Below are 25,804 nucleotides of genomic sequence, written 5' to 3' on the forward strand. Positions count from 1 at the left end.
GGGACCAGCTCCGCCCTCTCCAACAGGCCCCGCCCCGATCCGGGCCGTTCCGGGCCGTGCGGCGGCGCTAAATGAAGTCGAGCCGTTCCGGCCTGACGTCGGCGCATGCGTGCCCCTCGCTAGCCTTGGAGAAGCTGCCCTTGGGGCGGGACTAGGGGTGATCATGGCGTCTCTGCTGATGAAGGAATACTGGGATGCCCCCGAAGGCACAGAATGCCACCGCAAGGCCTACGTCACCACCAAGATGGGTGCCGCTGTTGGTGAGGCCTGCGGGGAGAAACAGTGCCATTGCTTTTGGGTCATGGGGAGAAAGTGGGGGGGGTCTGGGAATGGGGGGGAAGCCTCTGAGTTACTGCATCCGGGTTACGAGGTCACTGCTTTCAGGTCACGAGGAGGGGGCGACCCAGGTTCCCCTGGGAATCCGCCGGACTTTAGGGGAGCAGAAAGGGCGCGTGTCCCCGCGTCTGGGTTTTAATGGAAACGAGCCCCCCCCCCAGGAAGGATTGGAATGGGAATCCCCTGGAGTGAGCGGGCGGGGGTCGGGCTGGGGGCGATGGGGGTGGCTGGGCCTCGGGAGCTAGTGGGGGGCGCAGAGAGTGAGGACACCCCCGGGTGACATGGGGGGAAGGAGGCCCCGGGGGAGGGCTATTGCCTTCGAGCCCCACTCTTCCCGGGGTGAGTTTCCGGTTTGGGACCCCAGGGGGCCGGCCAGACCCCTGCCCGAGTTGTCCCAAATGAAACTTATTTCTGGGTTTGTTTTTTTTGGCCAAATTAGACTCAAGGGATGGCTGTAGGGAGCAAGAGGAATGAGGGCGCTCCTTCCGGGAGGTAAAGGATGTTCTAGGCTTTGGAGAAAATGTCAAAGAAACAGGCCCGGGGCGCTAGGTTTTATGTGACCCTTGTACGGCTTAAAAGTCGTTAAAGTGGGGCGGCTAGGTGGCACAGAGGCTAAAGCACCGGCCCTGGAGTCAGGAGTGCCTGGGTTCAAATCCAGCCTCAGACACTTAATAATTACCTAGCTGTGTGACCTTGGGCAAGCCACTTAACCTCACTGCCTTGGAAAACCTTAAAAAAAAGAAATCGAATAGGATGTATATACCCCCTTAAGAAATCTAGAAACCAGAGTGGAGAACATTTGGATGAAGGTTCAGTGAAAGCAGAATTATCCGCATATTACAGAACTCATGGATGAAAAGAAAAGTTCATTTATTTCTGGTCACAAAACTGTCATGGAAGTATAGTATAATCACTTATCTAGATATCTGCCTAGAGTTCTTTCTTCTAAAAGCAGAACTTTTTTAATATATATTTTATTTTGTGTTCCTTTTGCATACAATGGTAGTTTCTACCAATCATTTTTCTTTTTTGATAAATTTTAGGCTTTAAAATTTTTCTCCTTCCCTTCCCCCACAGAAGACAATCTGATATAGGCTTTATATTGGCATCTATGATAAGCATAGATTGAAATTGAAAGTGTTATGAGAGAAGAATCAAGTCCAAAAGAAAGAAAGCAAAACTACATAATGCATAAAACAACTTTTAAAAATTGAAGATATTAGGGCAGCTAGGTGGCACAGTGGATAGAGTACCAGCCCTGGAGTCAGGAGGACCTGAGTTCAAATCCAGCCTCAGACACTTAATAATTACCTGGCTGTGTGGCCTTGGGCAAGACACTTAACCCCATGGCCTTGCAAAAACAGAATTGAAGATAATAAGTTTTGGTCTTCATTTAAACTCCATAGTTCCTTCTCTGGATCCAGATGGTATTCTCTATCACAGATCCTTTAAAATTGTCACTGATTATTGCACTGATGGAATAAGCAAGTCCATCATGGTTGATCATCACCCCCTTGTTGTTGTTGTTAATGTGTTTAATGTTCTTCTAGTTCCAAAAGCAGGAATTATTGATTCGATCCTTTAAAAGATAATGGAAATAACCAAGGGAGCCAGTCTTCTGAATTCAATTCTAATCAGTGACCTTGGGGTCTAGAAAAGGTAAAAGATTCATGATAGAATTTGTGCTAAAGTTGAAAAGGAAACTAGACATAGTATGACCTGAACTGGAGACTTGAAGATACACACTTCAGAGAGAATAAATAAATGGTATCCATGATCTAATAAATTCACTAGAGACACAAGCAAAAACTATTCCAATAAGGAAGAAAACAGCTGTTTAAAGAGACTGATATAGGGAAATCATTGACCAATTTAGATTTTTTAAAGGGTTTGTATAGATATTGGAGCATCTACATATTGAGGTGAGTAGAATGCCAAACCTGAGTTCAAACTTGACCTCAGAAATTTACTAGCCATGTAACTCTGGACCAGCCATTCACCCTGTTTGCCTTAGTTTCTTCATGTGTAAAATGATCTGGAGAAGGAAGTGGCAAACCACTCCATTTCTTTGCCAAGAAAGTTTCAAATGGGGTCATGAAAAATTGGATACTACTGAAACAACTAAAGGAGAAAAACAGTTAGTTGATAGAATCAAGGACAAGTATCTAAAAAACAAATACAAGTTAGGAAGCTTCTCAGTGGGTAGGGCAGGGAGAGAATTTGAAACTCAAAAAAAAAAGCAAAGAAAAAGTTATCAAAACTGTTTAAAACTTAAGCTCAGTTCAGACTGATAATGGATGCTAAAGACAGCAAAGGGTAGCCAAGACAGCTTGTGCTTGGAATTGGTTGAATAATGATAGTGGATAACAAAGCAAAACTATAAAACTTCTGTTTTGCTTCAGGTTTTTCCCCCTGCTAAAGAGAATGATCTTTGAAATGGGAAAGCCAGAATAAAACTGTTACAATAGGGCATTGAGACCAAGAGATCAGATTGAAGCTTAAAATAAGCTGTATTTCCGGGGCCCTGAGAGAACAGTAGGCATGTGATTACTGAATTCCCAGAAGAGATTTTTTGAAAGATTTTGAAAAATAGGAGGAAGTGCCACACTATTGAAAAAAGACCAAGTCTTCTCTTTTTTTTCCTTTTTTTTTTTGGCAGGAGTTGGGGGGGGGCAATAGTCTATAAACTTTAGGCTTTACCGTTTCCTGGTAAAATTGTAGGAACTTTTTAAAGGGATGATTTTGTGAGCAGTTATGAGAGAAAGGAATCAATTAGATACAATGTGACTTTCTTTAGAACAACTTATCTCAAACTTATTTCTGTTTTTATACACCATATTAGATGGTTAGCCCAAGGGATGGATATAGACCTAGTTTGATTACCTTGATTTCAGGAAAGCATTTTGTGATAGTTTCTTGTGCGGTCTGTGGGAAAGATTAAAAAAAAATGTGTACTATATAGTAAAGGGATATAGATTTGAAACTCATTGAATGACCACACCCCAGAATGGTCATTAATGACTCTTTAAGTCTTTAATAGAGAGATCTCCAATACAGTAATATCCAGGAATCTGGCTTTGTTTGCCCCAGTGTTGTATCACATATTTATTAATGATTTGGATAAAGGTATAACTCAGACTTATCAGATCTGAAGATAACAGAAATTTGACAGGAATAGCTCATAAACATTGTATTAAAAAATGAAAGTTTCTCCCCAAAATACAGCTAGAATAGTGCACTGAAACTTACAAAATGAAACTTAATAGAGATGAATGTAAACTTGATTTTCTGATTCTAAGTATAGGGTTTTATGATTTCAAGGTGGGGACGAGTTGTGACTAGACAACAGTTTGTATGAAAAAGTCCAGGTCAAGGGTGCCTAATTTTGTGATATGTGTCATGGACCTCTTTGGCAGTCTGATAAAACCTATGGACCGTCTCAAGATGTTCTGAAATGCATAATATAATGTACACAAAATTACAAAGGAAACCAAAGATTAGTTAAAGTCAAGTTGTAATTTTCTTTCCATAAAAATCTCTTGAAACATAATCTTGAGACCCTTGGAACCTCAGGGCAAGAATCTTGATTGTGGGGATTATAGTAACTATAGACTTAATGTGAATTAACAATGTTAATAGCAGCTAAAAAGATAAAAGGATCCTAAACTACATTAAAAGGTAGCCAATGCTAGGGGGTGCTTCAGTGTACAGAGCATGGCCTGGAGTCAGAAAGACCTGAGTTCAGATCCTACCTCAGACATTTAGTGTGACTGGTCAAGTCAGTTAACTTGTCTCATTATCCTCTTTAGTAAAATAATAATAATGATTATTGTGCTTCTCAACTAAGATAATTTTAAAATATTTATATATATGTATAATATAAATACTAGCTATCTGACATATATAAATACTAGCTGATGTTACTGTTGTTATATAGATAGGCTGATGAAGTATTTATGAAACCCTCATACAGACCTCTCCACAGCCTTTGACACTGTTGATCACAGACCTCTTTGATAGTCTTCTCTCTCTCTTGGTTTCCAGCACAGTGTCATCTCCTGGTTCTCATATTTTATTATTCCTTGGGCTCCTCTGCTGTCTTCTCCTCCAGGTCAGAGTCTCAATTTGTATGTGTCCCCTACAGTTCTGTCCTGAGCCTTCTCTTCTTCTCCCTCTATACAGCCTCACTTAGGATTTCATCAGCTCATGGATTTAATTATCACCTCTCTGCTGATGATTCTCACATCTGCCCATCCTGCCCCTGTCTCTCTGTCGACCTCCAGTCTCACATCTCCAGTTGCTTTTCAGACATCTGGAACTGAATTCCAGTAGATATATTAAACTCCATGAAGCCAACCCAGAATTCATTATCTTTCCTCTAAACCCTCCCTCTGTTCTACCTTCCCTTTATGGAGTGGGCAGCACCATCCTATCCTCCCAGTCCTTGAGCCTCACAAACCAAAGAAACATCCTGGACTTCTCACTGTCTCTGACACCCCCTCCCCCATGTCCAATCTCTTTAACCTTTGCAGCATTTTTCCTCTGACCCAGCCAGGTATAGGCCCATCACCTTAGACCTGGATTGTCACCCAAACTGCTGAAGGGTCTGCCTGCCACAGAGTTCTCCACACTCCAGTCCATCCTTCATCCAGCCACTAAAGTGATTTTCCTCAAATGCTGCTGGGCCAATCTCATGACATCGTTCCCCTCCCCCTCAAAAAACTACAGTGCCTCCAGGAGTAAATACAAAATGCTGTGGTTAGCATCGCAGTTTAGTGGGCCTCCTCCATTTCCAGGCCTCTTATTCTTCGGTCTCTGATCCAGTGACTCTGACCTTCTGGTAGGTCCAGGAGCAAGCTGCTCTATTCCTCACTCCAGCGGCTCTCTCCCTGTTCCCCCTTGTCTAGAGGATTTTCCCTCCTCTGTTCCACCTCATGACCTTCCTGGATTCCTTGAAGTTCCAACTAAAATCCAAACTTTTACTGAAAGCCTTCTCCAACCCTTCATTTTGAGTGTTCACTATTGCTTATTTGTCCTTTCCATCACCCCCATTTTATCCATTGGTTTACATGCTATCTCTCTTCCCTTCCCCCACCCCACCCCCCTCCAGGCTGTGAGCTCCAGGACTTAGCTAGGGCCTGGTATATAGTAGGCATTTAATAAATGTTTACTGGCCCTACAGTAATGCTCCTACACACATTTGTACGCTGTCATTTATACATGTGCACACGTTGTCACTCCCATATATCCCCTTTCCCTACACACACACACACACACACCATCCTCATATATTTAAATGATTATTACATGGGAGATTGAATTTGGCTTCAGAAGGCAGACTTGAAGCAGTGGGGACAGATTGTGGACTTGATCAGAGAAGGGACTGCCTGAAAATGATTAAAACCATCCTTGAATGGAATGGACTGAATGCCCTCATAATTGGAGCTCTCCTAGTGGAGATTGGATGAATCCTGTCTTAGGAAGATTATAGAGGGGACTTGTGCTCCTATATGGGTTGGCCTGGCTGATCTCCAAGGGCCTGCCCAGCATTGAGAGTCAGGCATTACTGGAACACCGACCTCATAGCAATATGTGAGTTTCCTGGAATCATCTTACCAGTTTTCTTTGTCCATCAGGAAGGCACTGATGATATCCTGAAGGCATTGTGGTTGAATAGAAAGTATGCTGGCCTAGGTCTGAAGCCTTGGCTCTGCTCTTGGTTGTTTGTGGGACTTGGGGCTGTTCGTTTTACTTATTAGAGCCTTGATTTGCTCCTCAGAACTTGAAGAGATTGCGCTACAGATCATTTCATTTCTAAATCTGTGCTTCCATGACTCACTAAAGACATTTCTACTGTTGACGCTCTCCTCCTGCCCTTCTCTGGAGACTTCCATGCCTATGAGAAAACGCACAGGCCCTAGTCCTTGCCTGTCTTGGTGAGCTCCCTGGTGTAGAGGAGACAAAACCCCATCACTTTGGAAGAGAAGCGGAGAACATAGTAAACATAGTAAAGCTTAGGTGTGCCAGTGCCCCAGGCAGCCTCCTCAAAGGACCACCACCTCCATCCCTCCCTTATCCCTCTGCCTGTTGTGATCCAAAGACAGCCACAGCTTCCATCTAGCTATGGAAAACTGGTTTTATCCAATCCGTCCCCCTCTGGTGATTGCAACCCCATGGTATCATTAGCCTTGGCCTCAGGTGTCTTATTGGAAGCCTTGGGTCTTTTCCCTTGTGTCTTTAAAATGTTCCATAATGAAGTTCTATTGCTTTATGCATTGGAATCCTGTTATGACTCCCTATTTAAAAGCAAAACAAAACTTTTTAAATCTTGAAGGTACTTATTCTTGTTAGGGCAGATTAGGAAAGGTGGAGAGAGGTAAATTTAAGCTCAGTATAATGGAAAACTTCCCACTAATTGATGCCCTCAATAAATGGACTGTCCTGCACAATAGTGGCTTCACCTTCACTCTTGGGGGGGGGGGGCTGGTCACAGGCTCATTATTATATGTAGGGTCACTATGGAGAAGTCCTTGCATCTGTCTTCCTATGGGGGATTTCCCTTGAGGAATACACATTACCATCAGGGCCTTCTGCACAGACACTTCATTTACTACCTGGATTTCCTTGCCTCCTCTCCAGGAGGCTTTTCACCCTGGAGATATATGTCTGTTGTCAGAGTTCCCCCTCCTGGTTGCTGAGTCCTGTCCCTGGACCACCAGGCTTGATTCACCCTCTGGTCTTCTCTACCTCTTCACCAGCACCCCTTCCCTCCCTCTGCTCTATAGCTCCCCTTTATGCACACTCTTTCTCTATTAGCATGTAAGATTCTTGAGGGTAGGGACTGTCTTAGTTTGTTCCATTTAGATCCAGTTCCTGGCTTATACTAAGAACTTTCAAAAATGCCTTGTATGATTCTCTAGGCCTTTTCAGCCTTCTGCAGCTATTTGAATTGAGCTCAAAAGAAAGGACTTTCCAGATAGAGGGAATAACTTTGCCTGAGCAAAAGCTGAGTTGGGAGAGCCCAAGGTAGATGTGGAGAATCATCTTTGTTTCACCAAGTAGAAAGGAGCAAACTATCCCAGATTTGGGATATTAGATGCCAGACAATAAAGATTGAAGCCCATGTCTCACCAGTGCTCACCTGAGCAGTATAGCACAAGGCAAAAGAGCTTTCCTTGTGGAGTGAGGCTCTGCAGATCCCACACAAAAATACAACTGTAGGTTGGTGCAGTGTTGTTGTTGATTCGTTTTCAGTTGTGTCTGACTCTCTGTGACCCTTATTAGGGGTTTTCTTGGCAGAGATACTGGAGTAGTTTGCTATTTCCTTCTCCAGCTCATATTAAAGATGAGGAAACTGAGGTAAAGAGGGTTAGATGACTTGCCCAAGGTCACAGTGCAAACAAATGTCTGAGGCCACTTCTGAACTCAGGAAGTTAAGTCTCCTTGACTGCAGACCTAACACCTTGTTGGCTGCATCACACATTGAAGTGTGGCCAAATGGAATCAAGCAGTTAGTAGCTGTTTACTGTGTTTGGATCACTGTTATGTAAGAGCATTACTTAATTGATAATTTAAATTTGATGATTCTGGATATAAATGGAGTTCTTTGGAGCAATATATGACACTAGCCCCTGACAGTGTCACCTTGTGTGATGTGCACTACTTTAAATAGGAACTGGGACAGATTTTTGCACATTCTTATCTCTGACCTGAGTTGTGCTGCCTTGGACAAGTCTCATTACCTCTCCGAGCCCCCTGAGAAGACTGGACTAGACAATTCAAAGGGCCTGTTCTACAGTTCTCTGAGCTGGTATATCTGTGAGGAAAGTCACTATAACATACTGTTACATTGGTCTGTGTGTATATTGGCCAAGGACAAAGGAAGAAAAGAAGAGTAGCATGGTATGCTCTCTTTGTCTCAAAGAGAAGAGCTGTATAGTGAAAGCAGGAGGGAAGCCTGCCTGGCCTCAGTTTCCCCTGTGTGCCTTGTGGGAGACCCGGCAGCCCTGGAAGGGGGTGGGGGTGGGAGGGGCTGCTCTTTTCAGCAGCCTGCCCTGGACCTCACCTCGCAGACAGAGCCCACATGCACGGGATGTACAGACAGGCTGGCTCGCAATGAGGCGGTGTGTTTAGTGTTCACTGGGGATCTGTCTAAACACTGGGATAACCCGTCAGAGCCAGGAATGAATCCACTCCACTCAGCGCCAGCCAGACCTAAACTCTGGTCCTGAGGCCAGTTCAGGGCTCCACCCTACGCAGAAGCCAGGCACATCACAGGGGATCAGGGGCTGGAAAATGTGACCCGAGTGGAAATGTTGGAGGCTAAGACAGGGAGGCCTCCTGGAAGGGGGCAGCAGGCAGCCAGGTGTGAAGTGATGCGGCTCAAGAGTGCAGCTGGAAGGATGGTGACGATGGGCTGGGTATGAGCAAGGGAGGAAAGGAATTGGCAGTGCTTCTCCATGGAGCAGCTGTCAGGACCGAGCCAAAGATGGGGCCCCAGAAGAGAATGGTGCCATTGATGCCGATAGGGAGGTTAAGAAGAGGTAACAACTTGGGGGGGGGCTCCATTTTTGACATGAAGCTTTTGGTAGTTGGGGGACAGCCATGCAGAGACATTCTGTACATACCACATGTCAGAAAGCATGGAAGATGAGAAACTAGGGCTAGGGAATCAGCAGAGGGAAGATCCCTGAGCTGGGCTGCAGGAGACCTAGGTTCTAGACCATGGCTTTGCTACTCATTTGTGTGATCCCTTGCAAAGCATTTCACCACTCTAGGCCTCATCTGCAAAGTGAAGGAGTTGGGCTCATGATGGCTCAAGTCCTCTCCAACTATAATTTTCTGAGAAATGTCCATATGAATCTGTGAGATGTCTATTTGATAATATGTGTAGCATATAATAATAATAATAGTAATCGATATTGATATAGTGCTTTAAGGATTCAAAGCATCATATATTTTATTCTTATAATAATCATAGGGCATAAGATACCTCCATTTTCTAGAGGAAAAAAGTTAATATCTTAGCTTGCATCACACAGCTAGGCAGGATTTTCACACAGATCTTCCAGGATCCTAGTCCACTCTCTGTCACTCATCGCCTCTCCAGAGCCCTGGATTAGGAGTTGGTGTCTAACAAGAAAGACAAACAGCACCATCTTTGTAATTTCTGGGACTTCATTCTCTTTGCTGTAAAATGAGGGGATTGCCCCTAGGGAATCTCTTAAATATCATAATCCTTTTTTCCTCTGAAAATATTCCTTCTTTCAGTGGTCGTTGTAACTAGATGTTGTGTATAAATAAATTTCCCTGGTAGGTGAGTAGAGAGGATAAAAACATGAGAGTAGAAGACTAAACCTCAGGAAATAAAGAAGAGAGAGCTTAGAGATGTGAGGAAAGCCAGACAGGGCCTGGGGGATGGAGGCTAATAGAAGATTAGCCCCTTTCTGCTATTGAGTCTCTGTTCTTCCCCAGGCCTCATTTTCCTATACTCTAAATTTAGAATTTAAAATCTAGTAGGGGAGATAAGGCATGGAGACAAATAATACCAGAGGACTCCGTATGCCTGCCCAGTGAATAGTCCGGGTAGGGCTCTAAGGAGTTCAGAGAAGGGAAGGTCACAGAAGACCTCCCAAAGAAAGGGGAGCTTGAACTAAACTGTAAATGGTAAAGTAGTGCAGGATATAATAATAAATCTCCCAGATGTATCTTGGGCAGCCAACTTAGCAGAATGAGAACCTGGGTTCAAATCCCAGTTCTGATGCTTTCTGGCTAGGGGCTGATTACTGAAGCTCCCTTGGCATCATTCTAGAATTAAATAAGAATGATGATGCTTCTACTCCCCCATTTCATAGGGTAAACATTTTGTCAGTATAAAGCCCTTTTGTTATCTATCTCACCCTTATCCCCTTCCATGAGGAAAGTCTTAATCCTAGCCATGCTTTGTCTCAAATGATATTTGTCAATTTAATGGAGCTAATAAAACTTGTACTGTCTGACTGCAAAGAAATCAATCTGTGCCGTACAAGTTGCTGGGTTCTGGGGATACAGATATAAAGAATTAACTGATTCCTGTTGAAATGAGTTCTCATTCTCTTGGCAGACCCAACAAATATATATGTCAATCTATACAGAGTCTGTCTAAAGAGGTAGACACAACCAAGAGATAGTTCTAGTGTAAGGTAGTTAGTAGGCAGTGGCAGCAGGAGAGGGGGCCCTGGTGCTGAACCTTGGGGGAGGAAAGGGATGAGATTTGGAAGATATAGGAGACTTGGTGAAGGATGAGGGCCAACCACTGCAGAGGTACAGAAACCAGGGGTGTAAGCCCCAGTCTTCTATAGGGGAATGAAACTGGCACCCCTGGACTGTAGGTGATGGTCAGGAGCATCGTGAGCAATGAAGCTGCAAAGGCAAGGTGAGGTGTGTCAAGGCCTTGACAAGCAGAACAAAGGATAAGATATGCTTTAATCTAGAAATAATAGGGAGCCACTGGAGTTTATTGAGTAGGGTAGTGATGTGGTCATATACACATTTAATAGTTGTCACAAGTCCCTTGAGTAAAAGCGCTGTTTGTTTTTGTCTTTAGTACCTTTAGTACACAGGAAATAAATACAAATATTTTAATTTACCTGAAATGTGGTGCTGTGGATGGATTTGAATCCTGTCTTTAGCACTGATGAGCTGTGAGACTTGGGCCAAGACATTTTACTTCTCTGAGTTTCCATTTTCTCATATCTAAAATGAGGGTTTAGATGAGGTGACCTTTGCAGTACTTTCCAGCTCTGTGTCTATGATCTTGTGAAATTAAATTGGGTTTCCATGATCTCTGGCCACTCCTGCTGAAATAAAGGTGCTCTCTAGATGGCAGAGGCCTCCTGATGCTCCTCTTGGTGGGTGACATTGCATCACACCCCAGAATATTAAGAGTTACCTTCAGGAATATCTGTGGTGACCCAATGGTCAAATCATTCACACAGGAAAATTGAGCCTTATCCTGGCATTGGCTAGCAATCATTAGTTAGTCCATTGCTTCACACATTGGGTCAGGCAACCTTTGCAGGGGGTCAGTGGGGGAGCTGGTGGGAGCAGCAGCAGCACTGGGGATGTGCAGCTCCTTCCTATCACAGCAGCCCAGAGTTCTTGCAGGGATGTTCTGCCTTTGCACATCTTGGTACTGACAGTTTCTGAGGACTCTGAGTTGCAGGTGAACCCCAGGGTCATTGGAGAGCTACATGATGCTCACAAGCAAGTTGTTAGAGTATAAATGATAAACACATAAGATATGTGTGGACTTAGGAATGGATATCAGTGGGTCACTTGGGAAGTGAGAACAGGGGCATCAGCTGGATGACTTGGCTGTGGTGCTGGTCCCCAGGAAAGGCAGACATACCCACAGCAGCACCTCCCACGGGTGAGGGTTCCTCTCCCAGGGACTCACATGAGACCGGAAGAAAAGACATGAATGGGTTCTGATCTGAACTATTGGCTGGAGTACTCTCCTCAGTGAAATCCACAGATCCATTGGAGGAAAGGATTCATTTTGTGATTTGTTAATGAAGAACATTGTGAAACAAATTACTTTTTTTTTTTTTTGCAGGCTTGGTGGCATCTGCTTACCATCTTGTGTTTGTCCCACCAGAATCAACTGCTGAAGCAGTGTTAAGGGCTGGGAAATTTACATTCTCCATGGGTAAGAGACCCCCTGTCTTTCCCTGATGTCAGGCCCCTAGCCCCATCTCCAGTCTTCTCTCTTATTGCTTTCCTGTGTTCACCCTCTGGACCAGTTAGTCTAAATGTTATTCTTCTAATCCCATCTCCCTTTTCCAGGTCCCAGGGATCTTTTCCTACCATGTGTCACAGTGATTTGTGGACAAGAGTTTTAAAATCTTTATATCCCTGAATGAGGCAGGGTCCAAGCAGAACTGGTTAAGTGGATGCGGGAGTGACTCCCCAGTGCTTCCCATTAACTCCTTGAGAGAAGAGATGTGGCACTAGCACAAAATGTAGCCTGGAACAGGGTCTTCCATAGAGACAATGAATGAATAAATGAATGTTTCCCCAAGGTGACTTGCCACTCTTCCAGGGCAGGTCTTGTAGCTCTGTCTCCCCTATGTCCCAATCTGGCTGGAGTGGAGTGGGATGGGGTGGGGCTAAGGAAACATGATGTAGTTCAGAGTTGGCATCTGACACCACTGTAGATGTGTGCTGCCACATGACCCGAGACCCCCTCCCCCCAATATTATCACCAGGTGAGAAAGAAGCCTAGAAGCTGGGGCAGATGCAGATCTCTCCCCTCCAATCTTCTCATACTACTTACACTGTCTTTTTTCCCCATAGAAGGTAGCACCTCTTGAAAGTCTGAACACTGGGCAAGGGGGACCCTGCCACATTTTAGTCAGAGGCATCCAGCAAGGATGGAGGGCTGGTTTGAAATCAGTGGATGTGAATTATCCCAGCTACTCATGGTGGGATTGTGAGCAGAGCTTCAGTCTCCCCAACTCTAAAACAAGGTTGATAATTCTTACATTACCTACATCATTTGGTTATTAAGAAATTGCTTAGTCAAACTCAAAGCATTTTAGGGTTACCCTTGTTATTTTTTATCAGTCAGTATACACAGAAGTGGCTTTGTTGAAGCAGATGGTACCCCTTCCTCCCCCTAGCCCCTGACCCCATTGAAAGAAATTCTGTAACACGGAACCCTTAATTTCCTCAATGTAAAGTATTATTCTCTTTGGAGGGCAATAGTCTGTTCTAGTTTCTCTCAGATCTAGATTGCCATGTGCCTTTTTTAACCTTTACATCTTTTGCAAATGGGGTTAAGTGGCTTGCCCCAGGCCACACAGCTGGGTAATTATTAAGTGTCTGAGACTGGATTTGAACCCAGGTACTCCTGACTCCAGGGCCGATGATTTATCCACTGTGCCACCTAGCCTTTACATCTTTAGAGACCACCTCTCCAAACAACTTCTCCTTGGTCCTACTCTCTCCTTCCATGAATTCATATCTTTACACAGTTTTAGCTGCCAATTTAAAAGTGACCAAATCTTTGTCTCCACCTGAATTCCCTATTGACACTTCAAACTTAATTATTTCCCCTTTCATTCCCCACCCCAAAACCCTCTATTTCTCTTAATGTGACAACTGTCCTCTTACAATCCAGCTTTAGAGCCTTGAAGTCATCTTTGACTCCTTCTCCCCCCATCTCCTACTCCAGTTAGCTCCTATTTTACTTCAGCAATATCTGAGCTTCCTAAGCACTGCTACAAACCATCTCTCTACTTTATTAAAAACCTTCATGCTTTCTCCTTGCCTGTTGAATAAAGTCTGCTCTTCAGCCCCTGTGTCTGTAGGGCTTCCTAAACTGGGCCCCTCCTCTCTCTTTGTCCCCTGTTCGGGTCTCCTTCTGTCATTGTGTGTTTTCTGATGCTGTTATCCCTTCCTAGAAGGGACCCATCCTTTGACCCACCTCTAGTTGCTAGAAAAGTCCCTCCTTTGACCAATCCCACCAGTTTGGGGCACTTATGACACTTGTCTGGATCACTCCTTGATACTTGCCTCAGTCTCCTGCATCCTGACTTGTATACTTGCTCCCCAATAATTAGATTGTAAATTTCTTGAGAGGAGAGTCTGTGTCCCATCCATCTTTGTCTCCCCAGGGTCCATCATGCCTCCCCAGGGACCTTGTACATTGTAGGCATGTGATAAATAGCTGTGAAATTAAAGGGATATTAGATTCCGGGCTCATGATGTCCATTCCTCCTTGGATGAGGGCTCACCCTTTCTCATGACCCCATCCTGAACAACATTGCAGAAAGCCCCTGGAAGGCAGCTACCCTTTCCCAGAGTACCGAGCTTCTCCCCCAGGCTCTGCAGACTGAAGTGTGGAGGTCCTAAAGGACCTGGGGGGTAGTTCAAACCTGTGAACTCTTGGTGTAGAAATTCCCTCCACTAATGAAAACTGGTTGCTATCTCATCTAATACTTAGAGTCTTAAGAGAAATTATAAAATCCCCATTTTGCAGAAAACTGAGGCTGAAGAAATACGACAGCCAATTTTCCAGACCAGGCTCCTCACTTGTGCACTCATTGTTGTTTCTGCCACCAAATGGAAGCGATTTAGTTCAGACTCGTCCTGAAATATAAATTGGAGCAGCATCTCTCTGGTAGTGAGGGAAAGTGAGCACTCTCAGGAGGGAGGAGTCTCTGGGAGAAAGAAGAGTCCCAAAAGAGCAATAAACAAAGTATATCCAATTAGAAGCAGCCTTAGTGGGTGTGCCCCTGGGCTGTGGTTCTCTTTTGGAATAGTGATGTAGAAGAGTCCACCAAGAATCGCTTTACCAACTTTCCAAGCCCCCAAGTAGACCCTTCTTGTCCTTGCCAGGTGCAACAGTCTTTTGTCCACAGGCTATGGTCTGGTTTCTAATGCAGGACCTGAGCAGGGTCCGAATGTCCTTTTCATCTTTTTCCAGAGGTGGCAGGGGGCAGCAGAAACAACCCCTGGCTTTGCTCCTTGATTTTAGTAGGATGAGGACCTGTACCACCAAAGAAGATGGGATCTATCCATCCCCCCAAGAGCTCAGTAGATAGGTAGCAAGTGACCTGAAAACTTGAACTAGCATAGTTAAGATGGAACCCTGCCTCAGACATGTCATCTGTGAGACCTCTCTGAGCCCCAGTAAGGTGGGGTTTGGATCTGGTCACCTCTCAGGTACCTTCCTACCTTTAAATCTATGATTCTGTGGTATCAGAATCAAATGAAAGCAAGCTGAGTTCCACTTCTGCTGTTTAACTTTGGGCAGGTCATTGCCTCTCCATCTCAGAGTCATCATTCTTTTTATTTTTTTTTAGTTTTTTGCAAGGCAAATGGGGTTAAGTGGCTTGCCCAGGGCTACACAGCTCGGTAATTATGTGTCTGAGCCAGATTTGAACTCAGGAACTCCTGACTCCAGGGCTGGTGCTCTATCCACTGCGCCACCTAGCCGCCCCTCAGATTCATCATTCTGAAAGGAAGTTTAGATTAGGTGGTGGGTATGCTCTGTGATGGTTAATACAAAGTTGAACACTTTGTGCATAAGGAGATATAGCTGCTGGATGACTGAGCCAGTGATATGGGAAAGAGAGAACAAGTAACAAGAAAGGTCACTGGGCTGGAAGCAAATCTTATGGAGTCACTGACCCTAAATTGATCCTGAAGAGCTAGCCTGGCTTCATTGAGTTCAAAGCATGCCAGACTAATGGTCATTTTCTTTATTGGCAGCATTCTGAGCTAGATGAGGAGAATGTTCTAAATGTATGGTCATAGTTTCTGAGCTGGAAGAGACCTTGGAGGTCATAGGATCCAAGCCCCTCCACATGGCTTTCAGCAAACCATTTGATAAAGCTTCTAGTGCTATCTTTATGGACAAAGATAGAGATGGAGTTAGGTGGTACTATAAATGGGTTTCAGAATTGTTTGAAAAGCAGACCCAAAGAAGATGCTTCAGTATTAAATTGTAGGAAATCCTCTATTACATGATAATGATGGAGTGGAGTGGGGGAGATCTGGGGATGGGAGGGAAAATTATACAATAGAAAAACAAAAGATATCCATAAAACTTCTATATCAAGTAAAAGAGAACTCCTTAGGGGGATTGCCCCAGGAGTTTGTATTCAGCCTTATTCTGTTTTAAATTCTTTCATTGATGTTATAGAGTAAGCCACAGAGAATCTGTCTCTCAAATTTTCAAATGATAACATGCTGGGGGGGATAACTAACATGATGACTGGAAATATGGCCAGGCTAAAATAAATGATCATGGGCCAGGTCTAGCCATCCATCAGTTGAAAGTAATGATAAAACTAAGCATTTCCTTTGTGCTTCAAGGTTTGGCAAGTTCTTCACCTAAGTTAACTCATTTGACTTAACCTGCTATATCACACCATGGATTTTTTTGAGATGATACAGACCATAGTTTGTCCAGCTTTTCTAATCTTGTCTAACTCTGGTTTCTGTCCTTTAGTAAATTCTACACAGAGGATTCATTCAGTATCCTGGAGACTGTTTAAGGGTTCTTAGTCCATGAATGTTTGAATGCCTTTAAATATTTTAAGATATTTTGATAACTTTATAATTCATTTTCTTTGTAAATGTGTTTTATTTTTTTGCATTTAAAAACATTATTTTATGAAAGGGTCTGACCATAGGCTTCACCAGCCTGATAAATTATTGGAGAGGGTAAGAGAGTAGGGGAAAGGGAATGAAACATGATACACAGAAAGCTAAGAATCACTGCTCTAATATCTTATGGCCTTTTAACATCCATTAGGTGCCAATATGGTATTTGAACTGTGCATATGTTCTCCTTTGAATTCAGTCCACTTCCTTTTTCAATCATACATTTCTTGGATACCTTTTATGCCATTTCTGGTGTACATGACATTGTTGGTGATGTACTGCAACCCATTTTCAACCTACTCATGTTTCTGCCTTGCTCTTTGGGCTATCTGGAATCTTTATTTTGGGGCTATTGTGCTGTTTTATGATTCATATTCTTAGCATCAATGAAAAATTACAGTCTAATTTGATAATATTGACAAGTTAAATGTAAAATTCTGTATTTGTGTTTAAAAAGTCAAATTCATATGAAAAAAGTGGGATTATAGCTAGACATGTTTAAAAATATGTGTAGGGGCGGCTAGGTGGCGCAGTGGATAAAGCACCGGCCCTGGAGTCAGGAGTACCTGGGTTCAAATCCAGTCTCAGACACTTAATAATTACCTAGCTGTGTGGCCTTGGGCAAGCCACTTAACCCCATTTGCCTTGCAAAAAAAAAAAATCCTAAAAAAAAAAATGTGTGGATTTGGAAGACTGTACAGCACAGCAACATGGCAGCCAAAAGAGCTACTAGAATGTTGGGCTGCATTAAGAAAGGTGCAGAGTTCCCAGAATGAAAGGGCCTTTCCACTCTGCCATGATTACACCACATCTGAAATAAAAGGTTCAGGCCAGGTGCTCTATTGGAGGGAGGACTTTAAGTCCCTGGAGAATATACAGAGGAAGGTGGCAGCAATGAGAAAGATTCCTGAGAATCAACTGAACCAACTTAAGCTGAAGAAGTGAAGACTTAGAGGAGACATGATGGTGGACCTTCAAGTTTTTTAAGAGGGGTTAGGCTTTATTTAGCCCAGTAGCAAGACCTAGGGCCAATGGATGTAAGTTACTGAGGTTAAGGCTCAATGGATTGTAGTTTATGGCCATAAACTATTCAGAAGGGAAATGGATTGCCTGGGGAAGCAAAGGTTCACCAGAAATATCCCTTGCTAGAGGAAGAAGGAGATAGCTAGAGGCTAGAGGAAGACTACTCTACCACTTGTCAAGAGATACATTACAGAGGGAATTCTTAGTCTGGCACAGGTTGGACTAAGGGGGCTTCTGAGATTTTGTGATTTACTCAGGTCCCCACCAGTTCTGACATTCGGTATTTCCAGCCAGTTTGGAGTTTCTCATTTAGTGGGCTTCGGACTTCAGTTGTCTCATCTGTGTAAAGAAGGGATTGACCTCTTTGGGTTCTTCTCACTCCAGAGCTATGATTCTGATTCTTTTCTTAAACCTTTGCATCTGTGTTTTTTGTCTCTCCTAAGCAGGAGAGATTTGATTTTCATTGATTCACTCTCTCATGCTTTCTCTCCTGTTCTCCCCTCTCTGTAATTACAGCTGCAGTAGGTGCCATATTTGGGATTACTTCCTGTATCAGTGCTCAAGTTCGAGAAAAGCCAGATGACCCCCTAAACTACTTCTTTGGAGGTTGTGCTGCAGGCCTGACCCTCGGAGTCCGAAGTAAGTCCCAGGCAGAGTTTTTGTAGCTCTGCCCACTGACTCATGGCTGAACCACCAGCTGTTCCAAATCTCCCAACCCCAAGAATTAAAGGAGTGGAGGAATTTAGGGCTTAGCCTCATTCAAGCCCCTCAAGTTTCCAGAGGAAACTGAGGCTAAGCAAGCCAAAGTGACTCATACAGGAACTCAGTAGGGGAGGTCGATTCAAACCCAAGTCTTCTGACCCTATAGCTTTCCATTATACCGTATTGCTTCTAGTTTCTCTCCAGATCCAACAGTCTCTGATTGTAAACCAAAGGGCTTGAACTCAGTGACTTCTCAGATTCCTTTTACTTTTGTTTTTAGTCTGAGAACTAGGCCCTAGTTGGATTAGTGGTACCTTATCTTCCTTGGAACATCCAGGTGCTAGAGGGGCTTCGGGGCTTTCAACTCTGCCCCATAGAGGAGACTTGGAGGCAGGAAGTCTGTTGTTTTGCAGTCTTGACAAGAGAAATGAACATGCCTTAAAGTGACCCAAGCAAAGCTGGGACCTATTGGCTAAAGAGCCTCCTCCTGGGCTAGTTCACTCCCTCTTCTCAGCCTAGACTTTCAAGCCTGCCCCCTTACCTAACAGGCCAAAGTCCATTTGTGACCAGGGAAAGTCCTTGGACTTCACTGGGCTTTGAGCTTCTCATTTATAAGATAAAGAATTGAATCCTTGGATTCTGAAGGCACCCCCCCCCCCCCCCTTCTAGCTCCACATCTTTGGGTTCTAGAAACACTTTGTCTTTGGCTTGTGGAGGAGAGTGGGGAAGATCGATAGTGCAGGAGTAGGCATGGGTGATGTCCAGACCAGTGCTCCGTACCTGCCCCCTGACTCTTCCTCTCTTACAGTGCACAACTATACCAGCGGGGCAGCAGCGTGTGTATACATGGGTGCCGCCGCTGCCCTTTTGAAGGCGGGCAAAATGGAAGGTTGGAAGCTGGCCAACGGGCCCCAAGTTTAAGCCAACAAAGCCTTTGTCAGCTGTTTTGTAAAAAAAAGACTGATATATAGTATCCCTATTCAGCATTTCCCCAAACAATTTTACTCTAATGTTAAATAAAACTTGAAACCACTTGATGTATGTTGAAGTTGCCTTCTTCTTTGGTCAGACACTGCCCTCATCCTTCCTGTGGGCTGGGTGTGGCCTGGGGAGCCAGGGCCGGGGACTTTTCCACTACTTTTTCCACTACTAATGGTTGTGAAAGAGTTTTGACAGGCTTCCAACTGCCTTTCAGACACCTTGAAAACAACTTATACTTAATGTACCCCAAATTGGACTCGGTCATTTCTTCCCCCTCCCCCTCCCCATCCACATTTGCCTGTTAGACTCAAAACCTAGGAGTCATCCTAACTCCACTGTCCCTCACCCCCCATGACAAAGCTGTCAGTCTCAGCCCTGCCACTTGTCTTGACTTTGCCTCTTCTCTGCTCAGTCAGTGCCAAGTGATGCAGACCCTCCTCACTTCAAGCTTCATTGTCACAAAAACAGTAGGTGGGTCTCTCCCCATTCCAATTCATCCTTCATTCAGTCACTAAAGTGATTTCCTAAAGAGCAGGTTCAACTGTGTCACCTCCCTATTCAATAAACTTCTGTGGCTCCCTAGTGCCTCCAGGCCACCTTTCCAGTCTTCTCACACCTTCCTCCCTGCCATGAGCTCTTCAATCCAGTGATGCTGGCTTGTCTCCCAGGCCTGAGATGCTCTCTCCACCTCTGACCACTGACCTCCTGGCTTCTTTTGAGCCTTGCCCAAAGCTTTGCCTTCCACTGGAAGGCTTCCTCAACCCCTCCTAATTTTAATGCCTTTTCTCTGTTAATTATTTTTTAGTTATCCTGTGTGTAGCATATACAGATTTGTTTACCAATCCTCCTCATTAGACTGAGCTGCTTAACATTGCGTCTGTCTTTTGCCTTTTTTCAGGCCTGTCCATGCCTAGTGTAAATAATTACAGGCCTAATAAGTGCTTGTTGACCAGCTGACCAAAATGCCATGAAATGGGGTATTACACTGTTTTGTGGCTCCCCTGGGCTCCGCCAGTGACATCAAGTGAAGATCCTCGCATTAGGTATCATGACGTGGTTGAATTTTAGCATTGGGGGACTGGATCTGTCCCTTGACATTGTGACTGTATGAGATCTTTCCCTTTTCTGGGCCTTTTTCTCTGTGGACTTCAATGGCAGTCCGGTGAAATCTGAAGACCCCTTCTCAAATCATCCTGCGTTTTAAAGGCTGGCCAATGTGCCAAGCACTCTTCCAAGCCCTAGAGATGCAAACAGAAGCAAAACAAGAGCCCCTGCCCTTAAGGAGCTTACAGGGAGGCAACACCTAAAAAGGAACTGAACTGCAAGTGGGGTTGGGGGGTTGGGGGGAAGGGATGGTGGTGAAATCCTGGGAATAAAGGATGGTTCTTCCAGACCCTTCCTCAAATTGGAGCTTCTGGGAGAAACTAACAGAAGAAGGGGACCCCAGCTGAAGGCAGAAACGACCTCCAAAATCTTTCCCTGGATCCATCCATGTTGTTTGCCACATGAGAGAGAAGGTGACTGGTTTTCTTACTCATTTGATTTCCAGACAGTTGAGAAAGAGCACACCCATAGGAAGCTTCCTATTGATGTCATTTTGTATAAATCATTGACAACTGTTCAAATCAGAACTCCCTTTTCTTGAATATCTAATACCTTTTCTTTCTTTTCCCCTTTTATTAGCTTTCAATTAGGGTTATATTTCCATTTGACATGTGGATTTGTGCATGTATGTGTATATGGATGTTTTACTGAATACTTTGCAATTCACAGCTTCCTAATGTATTGAGAATAGTTTTTGAATTTGTGAAATAAAAGATTCAGGATTATAAAGGAAACCATTTATGTTGAAATAGTAATCAGTGTTAAAAAAAAAAGCTTCATGAACTCCCAAATTAATCCATGGACTAAATTATTACTAGAATAACCGTTCCAGCTCTAAATCCTACAACCATCCAGAAAAGAATAGCCCTAAAGTGATATTTGGATGGACTTTTTTTTTTTAAGATTTTTGCAAGGCAGATGGGGTTAAGTGTCTTGCCCAAGGCCACACAGCTAGGTAATTATTAAGTGTCTGAGGCCGGTTTTGAACTCAGGTACTCCTGACTCCAGGGCCGGTGCTCTATCCACTGTGCCACCTAGCTGCCCCTTTGGATGGACTTTTCAAGCAATATTAAATTGACACAAGAATCAGGATATCTCAACTCATCCTATGTGACTAGCACTGTCTGCCTACATTGGGTGAGCAGGAGATATATCTATATCTATACCTATATATCTATGTCTATCTATCCATATATATATATATATATATATATATATATAGAGAGAGAGAGAGAGAGAGAGAGAGAGAGAGAGAGAGAGAGAGAGGAGAGAAGTAGGGAGGGAGAAGGGAGGAAGATGGAGAGAGGGAAGAGGAGAGAGAATGAGTTCATATTCTCAGGGACCTTCTAGGCTGGCTGGGTGATGAGATCTCAGAGCTGGCCATCTCATTCAACATCCTTGTTTCATGAATGAAGAAACTGTGGGCAGGGGAGATGAGATGACTTCTCCCACATCACTAAGGAATTCCTCTGAACAAATCTGGGTCTTTGCCAGAAAGTCCAGGTTGAAGATGGGATGAGTCTAGTCTCAGAGCAGACTGGATTTCAAGTAAACTGGGAAGCTGTGAACTGAATTGGATAGAAAAGGGGAGAGGATGGACCTCAAAGGATGTAGAGGCTCAAACTGATCTGAAGCCAACCTTCTGCATGCTGTTTGCCCTGATCTGTGTTAGATGTCACAGAGGATCGAGTTTGGGGTCTGGAGTCAGAAACACTCATCTTCCTGAGTTCAAATCTGACCTCAGTCACTTCCTAAACTATGGGACCCTGAATCAATCACGTCACCCTGTTTGCCTCAGTTTCCTCATCTGTAAAATGAGCTGGGGAAGGAAATGGTAAACCACTCCAGGATCTTTGCCTAGAAAACCCCAAATGGGGTCCCAAAGAGTGGGACATGACTGAACAACAATCACTGTGTACCTGAATCAGAAAAGGTAAGTAACCCTTGTTGTACACCACATTGCCCTGAGGCAGGTTGTGGGAGTGGGGGAGGGGGGTGGAGCAATGGGTGCCTGCAGCTGGGAGCCACATTTGACCAGGTGTTGGCCATGAACACTGGAACGGTGCCTAAGATGGAGGGATATTCTGCCAAGCTCCCAGCACTTTTTAACCCTTCACCAACCTCAGAGACTCAGGAATACAGACTAGGACTGGAGGTCTCATGCTGGCCTATTAAGGAGGCAGTTTTTCAAGGAGGCCCAAGAAAGAATACCTTAATGTGTTTCAACCCCAAATTATGATCACAGCAACAGCCATAATAGCACTTTAAAGTTATATTGCCTCATTTTAACCCTCACAAGAACCCTGGGAAGTGTGGATTATTAATGATCCTCATTTTACAGACGAGGAAATGAGGCTAATAAGGGTCTGTGGTCGACCTGGACTGGTCTTCCTTTGGCCAGGTCCAGCACCTCATCCACTAGGAATAGACCTCAAAGATGGTCTAAGCCAACTACTTCATGCAGATGAAGAAACTGCCGCTTAGAGAACCAAAGGCACAATAGGAATAAGTGGTAAGGTCAGGATTCAAACACAGGCCCAATGACTCCAAGACCAAGTCCCTTTCCAGGTCATATCAGAGATCACCAGCCCTGGGAGGAAAAAAGCCCTAATGTGGTCTTGACTCTTCCATTGACATGCAAACACGTGTGTGACCGTCAAATCCCCCTCTAAACTTCACTGACCTTCCATTGTAGAAATATTAAGTGAGAAAGAACTTTGTATGTAGGTTGAGTATGATCAAAAGAGGCAGCTAGGGCAGCCAGGTGGCGCAGTGGATAGAGCACTGACTTGAAGTCAGGAGGATGGGAGTTCAAATCCAGCCTCAAATACTTGCCACTTATTGTGTGACCCTGGGCATGTCACTTAACCCTGATTGCCTCTCATTCTGGGCCATCTCCAATCGTCCTGATTTCTATCTGGCCACTGGACCCAGATGAATCTGGAGACAGTGAGGCTGGTGATCTAGTACAGCATCCCCTCACTCAAATCCATTTCATGTGCTTGTCATGGCATCATCCCCTTGATATTGTGGTCTTCTTTGAAAATGAGAGACAAGGGGCGGCTAGGTGGTGTAGTGGATAAAGCACCAGCCTTGGAGTCAGGAGTACCTGAGTTCAAATCTGGTCTCAGATACTTAATAATTACCTAGCTGTGTGGCCTTGGGCAAGCCACTTAACCCCATTTGCCTTGCAAAAACCTAAAAAAAAACTGAAAATGAGGGACAAACATTATTATTAATGGGGCAGCTGGGGAGGGGCACAGTGGTTAGACCTCCAGGTCTGGAGTCAAGAAGGCTTATCTTCATGAATTCAAATCTGGTCTCAGACACTTATCTGTATGACCCTGGGTGAGTCACTTAACCCTGGTTTGCCTCAGTTTCTTCATCTGTAAAATGAGTTGGAGAAAGAAATGGCAAAGTGGAGTCATGAAAAATTGAACAAGAGTGAAATGACTGAACAATAGCGAAACAGTCTTCCTAGAAGGACCAGATTTCCAAAGTCTCTTCCAGCTCTACATCTTATGGAAGGTATGGAGATCCCCTTCTTAGGGCCCACTTTCCAGAAATGAATCACCTGCTTCCCGGGAAGCCCAAACAATTACGGGCTTTGACACGCTTCAAGCAGGCCATAAATTAATGAATTCAGTCTCTCCCTACCCCACCCAGCTCAGTCCCCAAGGCGCCATCAGGTAGCTCTGTTTAGCTCTGTTTCTCTGCCTGCTGGGTTGTTGAGGGAGACAGCCCATTCCTGGCCCTCCCGGAGACCTTGAGCCCAGACTTAGCTTTGGGTCTGAAGCCAGGAATGGGCACGGCTCCAGTCCTGGAGGGAGGGAATGAGTGAGTGTTCAATGGACTGGAACGTCCAGGCTCACCCATTATCGCCTTCCGTCTACTCTAGCCTCCAGCCTCTTCCCTTAGTCTCTCCAGCACAAGACTGTAGTCTTCATTTAACTTCTGCCTCCTTCTTGCTGCTTACAGCCAGCATGGTAATCTTGGGAAAGTCACTTGACCATCATCAGGAGAGTCAAAGGCATGTTCATCCAAATTGGCATTCTGTCTAAGTCTAGGAGGCATAGGTGACATACTAGATGGAGGGTAGAATGGTTAAAAAAAAAAAAAAGACCTAGTCTGAAGCAATGATCCTCTGTAGGCCTTTCCTGGCCCTCTTGTCTGATCCTTCAAAAGTCCAATGAGGGGGCAGCTAAGTGGCGCAGTGGATAGAGCACTGGCCATGGAGTCAGGAGGACCTGAGTTCAAATCCGGCCTCAATTAATAATTACCTAGCTGTATGGCCTTGGGCAAGCCACTTAACCCCATTGCCTTGAAAAAAACCTTAAAAAAAAAGTCCAATGAGATAGCTAGAGCCTGTCAAAGGATAGAGCACCTGAACTTGAGAGTCATCATTTAGAGGAAAACCCAGAGGGTTTGAAACCCAGATGGACGAAGGGATGCCACTAAATTTTCACAAATAATACATGGAAAAACCAGGTCACAAACACAGATCCTTTGATTCCAAATCCGCCGGGTTTTGGTGGGTTTTTTCCCCCCATTGCTCAAATACTCATCCTATTTAACTGATTAGGAAAGTGAATCTTTATCCAGAATATCTACACAAACTCAGTGAAAAGCCAGTGCTAGGAGTCAGGTCTGAGGAGATCTGATTTAAATTGTCTTGGAAATCATTGGGGAGAATAGGGAGGCAGGTCCTCTCTACCTTCCTGCCACCTTAGGGAGCCTTCTGAGCTGGTAGAGTTGCTCTTCCTCCAGTCACCACCGGGGGTCAGCGTCCACCAAGGTTCCCCTGGGCAGCCTTTGCCACTCTGGCTAAGTTGAGTTGCCTCCTCCAGAGCCCCTCCATTCAGGGAGGCCAGAAGTCAATAAAGGATGGGGGAGGGCAGGAAGCCCATCTGTAGAGGAGAAACCAGTGAGACCTCCCAGGCAGAGGAACCCCAAAATGGGAAATGGAGGGCATCGTCACAATCACTTTAAGGTTTCCATAAAACTTTCCCCCAAAATGACCCAAGTATATAGGTAATAAAAGCCTTATTGTCTCCATGTTATGGATAGATAATGAGACAAACTCTGAAGCCAGGTGACCTCTGTTCTTAATCCTGCATCTCTCATACTGTGTGACCTTGGGTCTCCCTGGGTCTCAGTTTACTCATCTGTAGAAAGATTGTTCTCTCCCTAAGAAGTGGGAAGTTTCTGTGATACCTATGAGTTAAGGTTAGAACCCAAAGTGTAACCCAGGTCTTCTGCCTGCTAACATCAAACAAGATCAACCTCTTACTTGATTAATCTTTACCAGTCCCTAGCTAGGTGGATTGGGGTGGGAGTGGGAGAAGACCTGGACCCTACTCAGAAGGAGCTCACAGTCCAACTGAGGAAGCAAAGGATTCCCAAAGAGCTGACCCGGGGACAAGGACCTTCTGAGGGTCCAGGTTTAACCAAACCCTACAATCCTAGGTGAGAGTTAGAAAAGAGTCTAGAGATTGGCAACCTT

At 44.5% G+C, this 25,804-nt stretch overlaps 1 protein-coding gene across 1 annotated transcript; it reads left to right on the forward strand.

Annotated features, from left to right (window-relative positions):
- The first annotated feature begins 57 nt into the window (after window positions 1-57).
- Window positions 58-19,253, forward strand: NDUFA11 (NADH:ubiquinone oxidoreductase subunit A11). Its single transcript, XM_074203811.1, has 4 exons — window positions 58-260; window positions 11,933-12,025; window positions 18,031-18,153; window positions 19,025-19,253. Exons 1-4 carry the CDS (start codon window positions 164-166, stop codon window positions 19,135-19,137), a joined length of 426 nt encoding a protein of 141 aa, XP_074059912.1. The 5' UTR covers window positions 58-163; the 3' UTR covers window positions 19,138-19,253.
- The last annotated feature ends 6,551 nt before the right edge of the window (window positions 19,254-25,804 follow it).

This window comes from Macrotis lagotis, chromosome X (genome assembly GCF_037893015.1).
Source record: "Macrotis lagotis isolate mMagLag1 chromosome X, bilby.v1.9.chrom.fasta, whole genome shotgun sequence".
NCBI classification, from domain to species: Eukaryota; Metazoa; Chordata; class Mammalia; order Peramelemorphia; family Peramelidae; genus Macrotis; species Macrotis lagotis.

Excerpts from the sequence above, each read along its gene's own strand:
- NDUFA11 (XM_074203811.1), top strand. The coding sequence starts at position 164 with ATGGCGTCTCTGCTGATGAAGGAATACTGGGATGCCCCCGAAGGCACA. Across the intron at positions 261-11,932 it reads CAAGATGGGTGCCGCTGTTG|GCTTGGTGGCATCTGCTTAC; the intron begins GTGAGGCCTGCG and ends TTTTTTTTGCAG. Across the intron at positions 12,026-18,030 it reads GAAATTTACATTCTCCATGG|CTGCAGTAGGTGCCATATTT; the intron begins GTAAGAGACCCC and ends CTGTAATTACAG.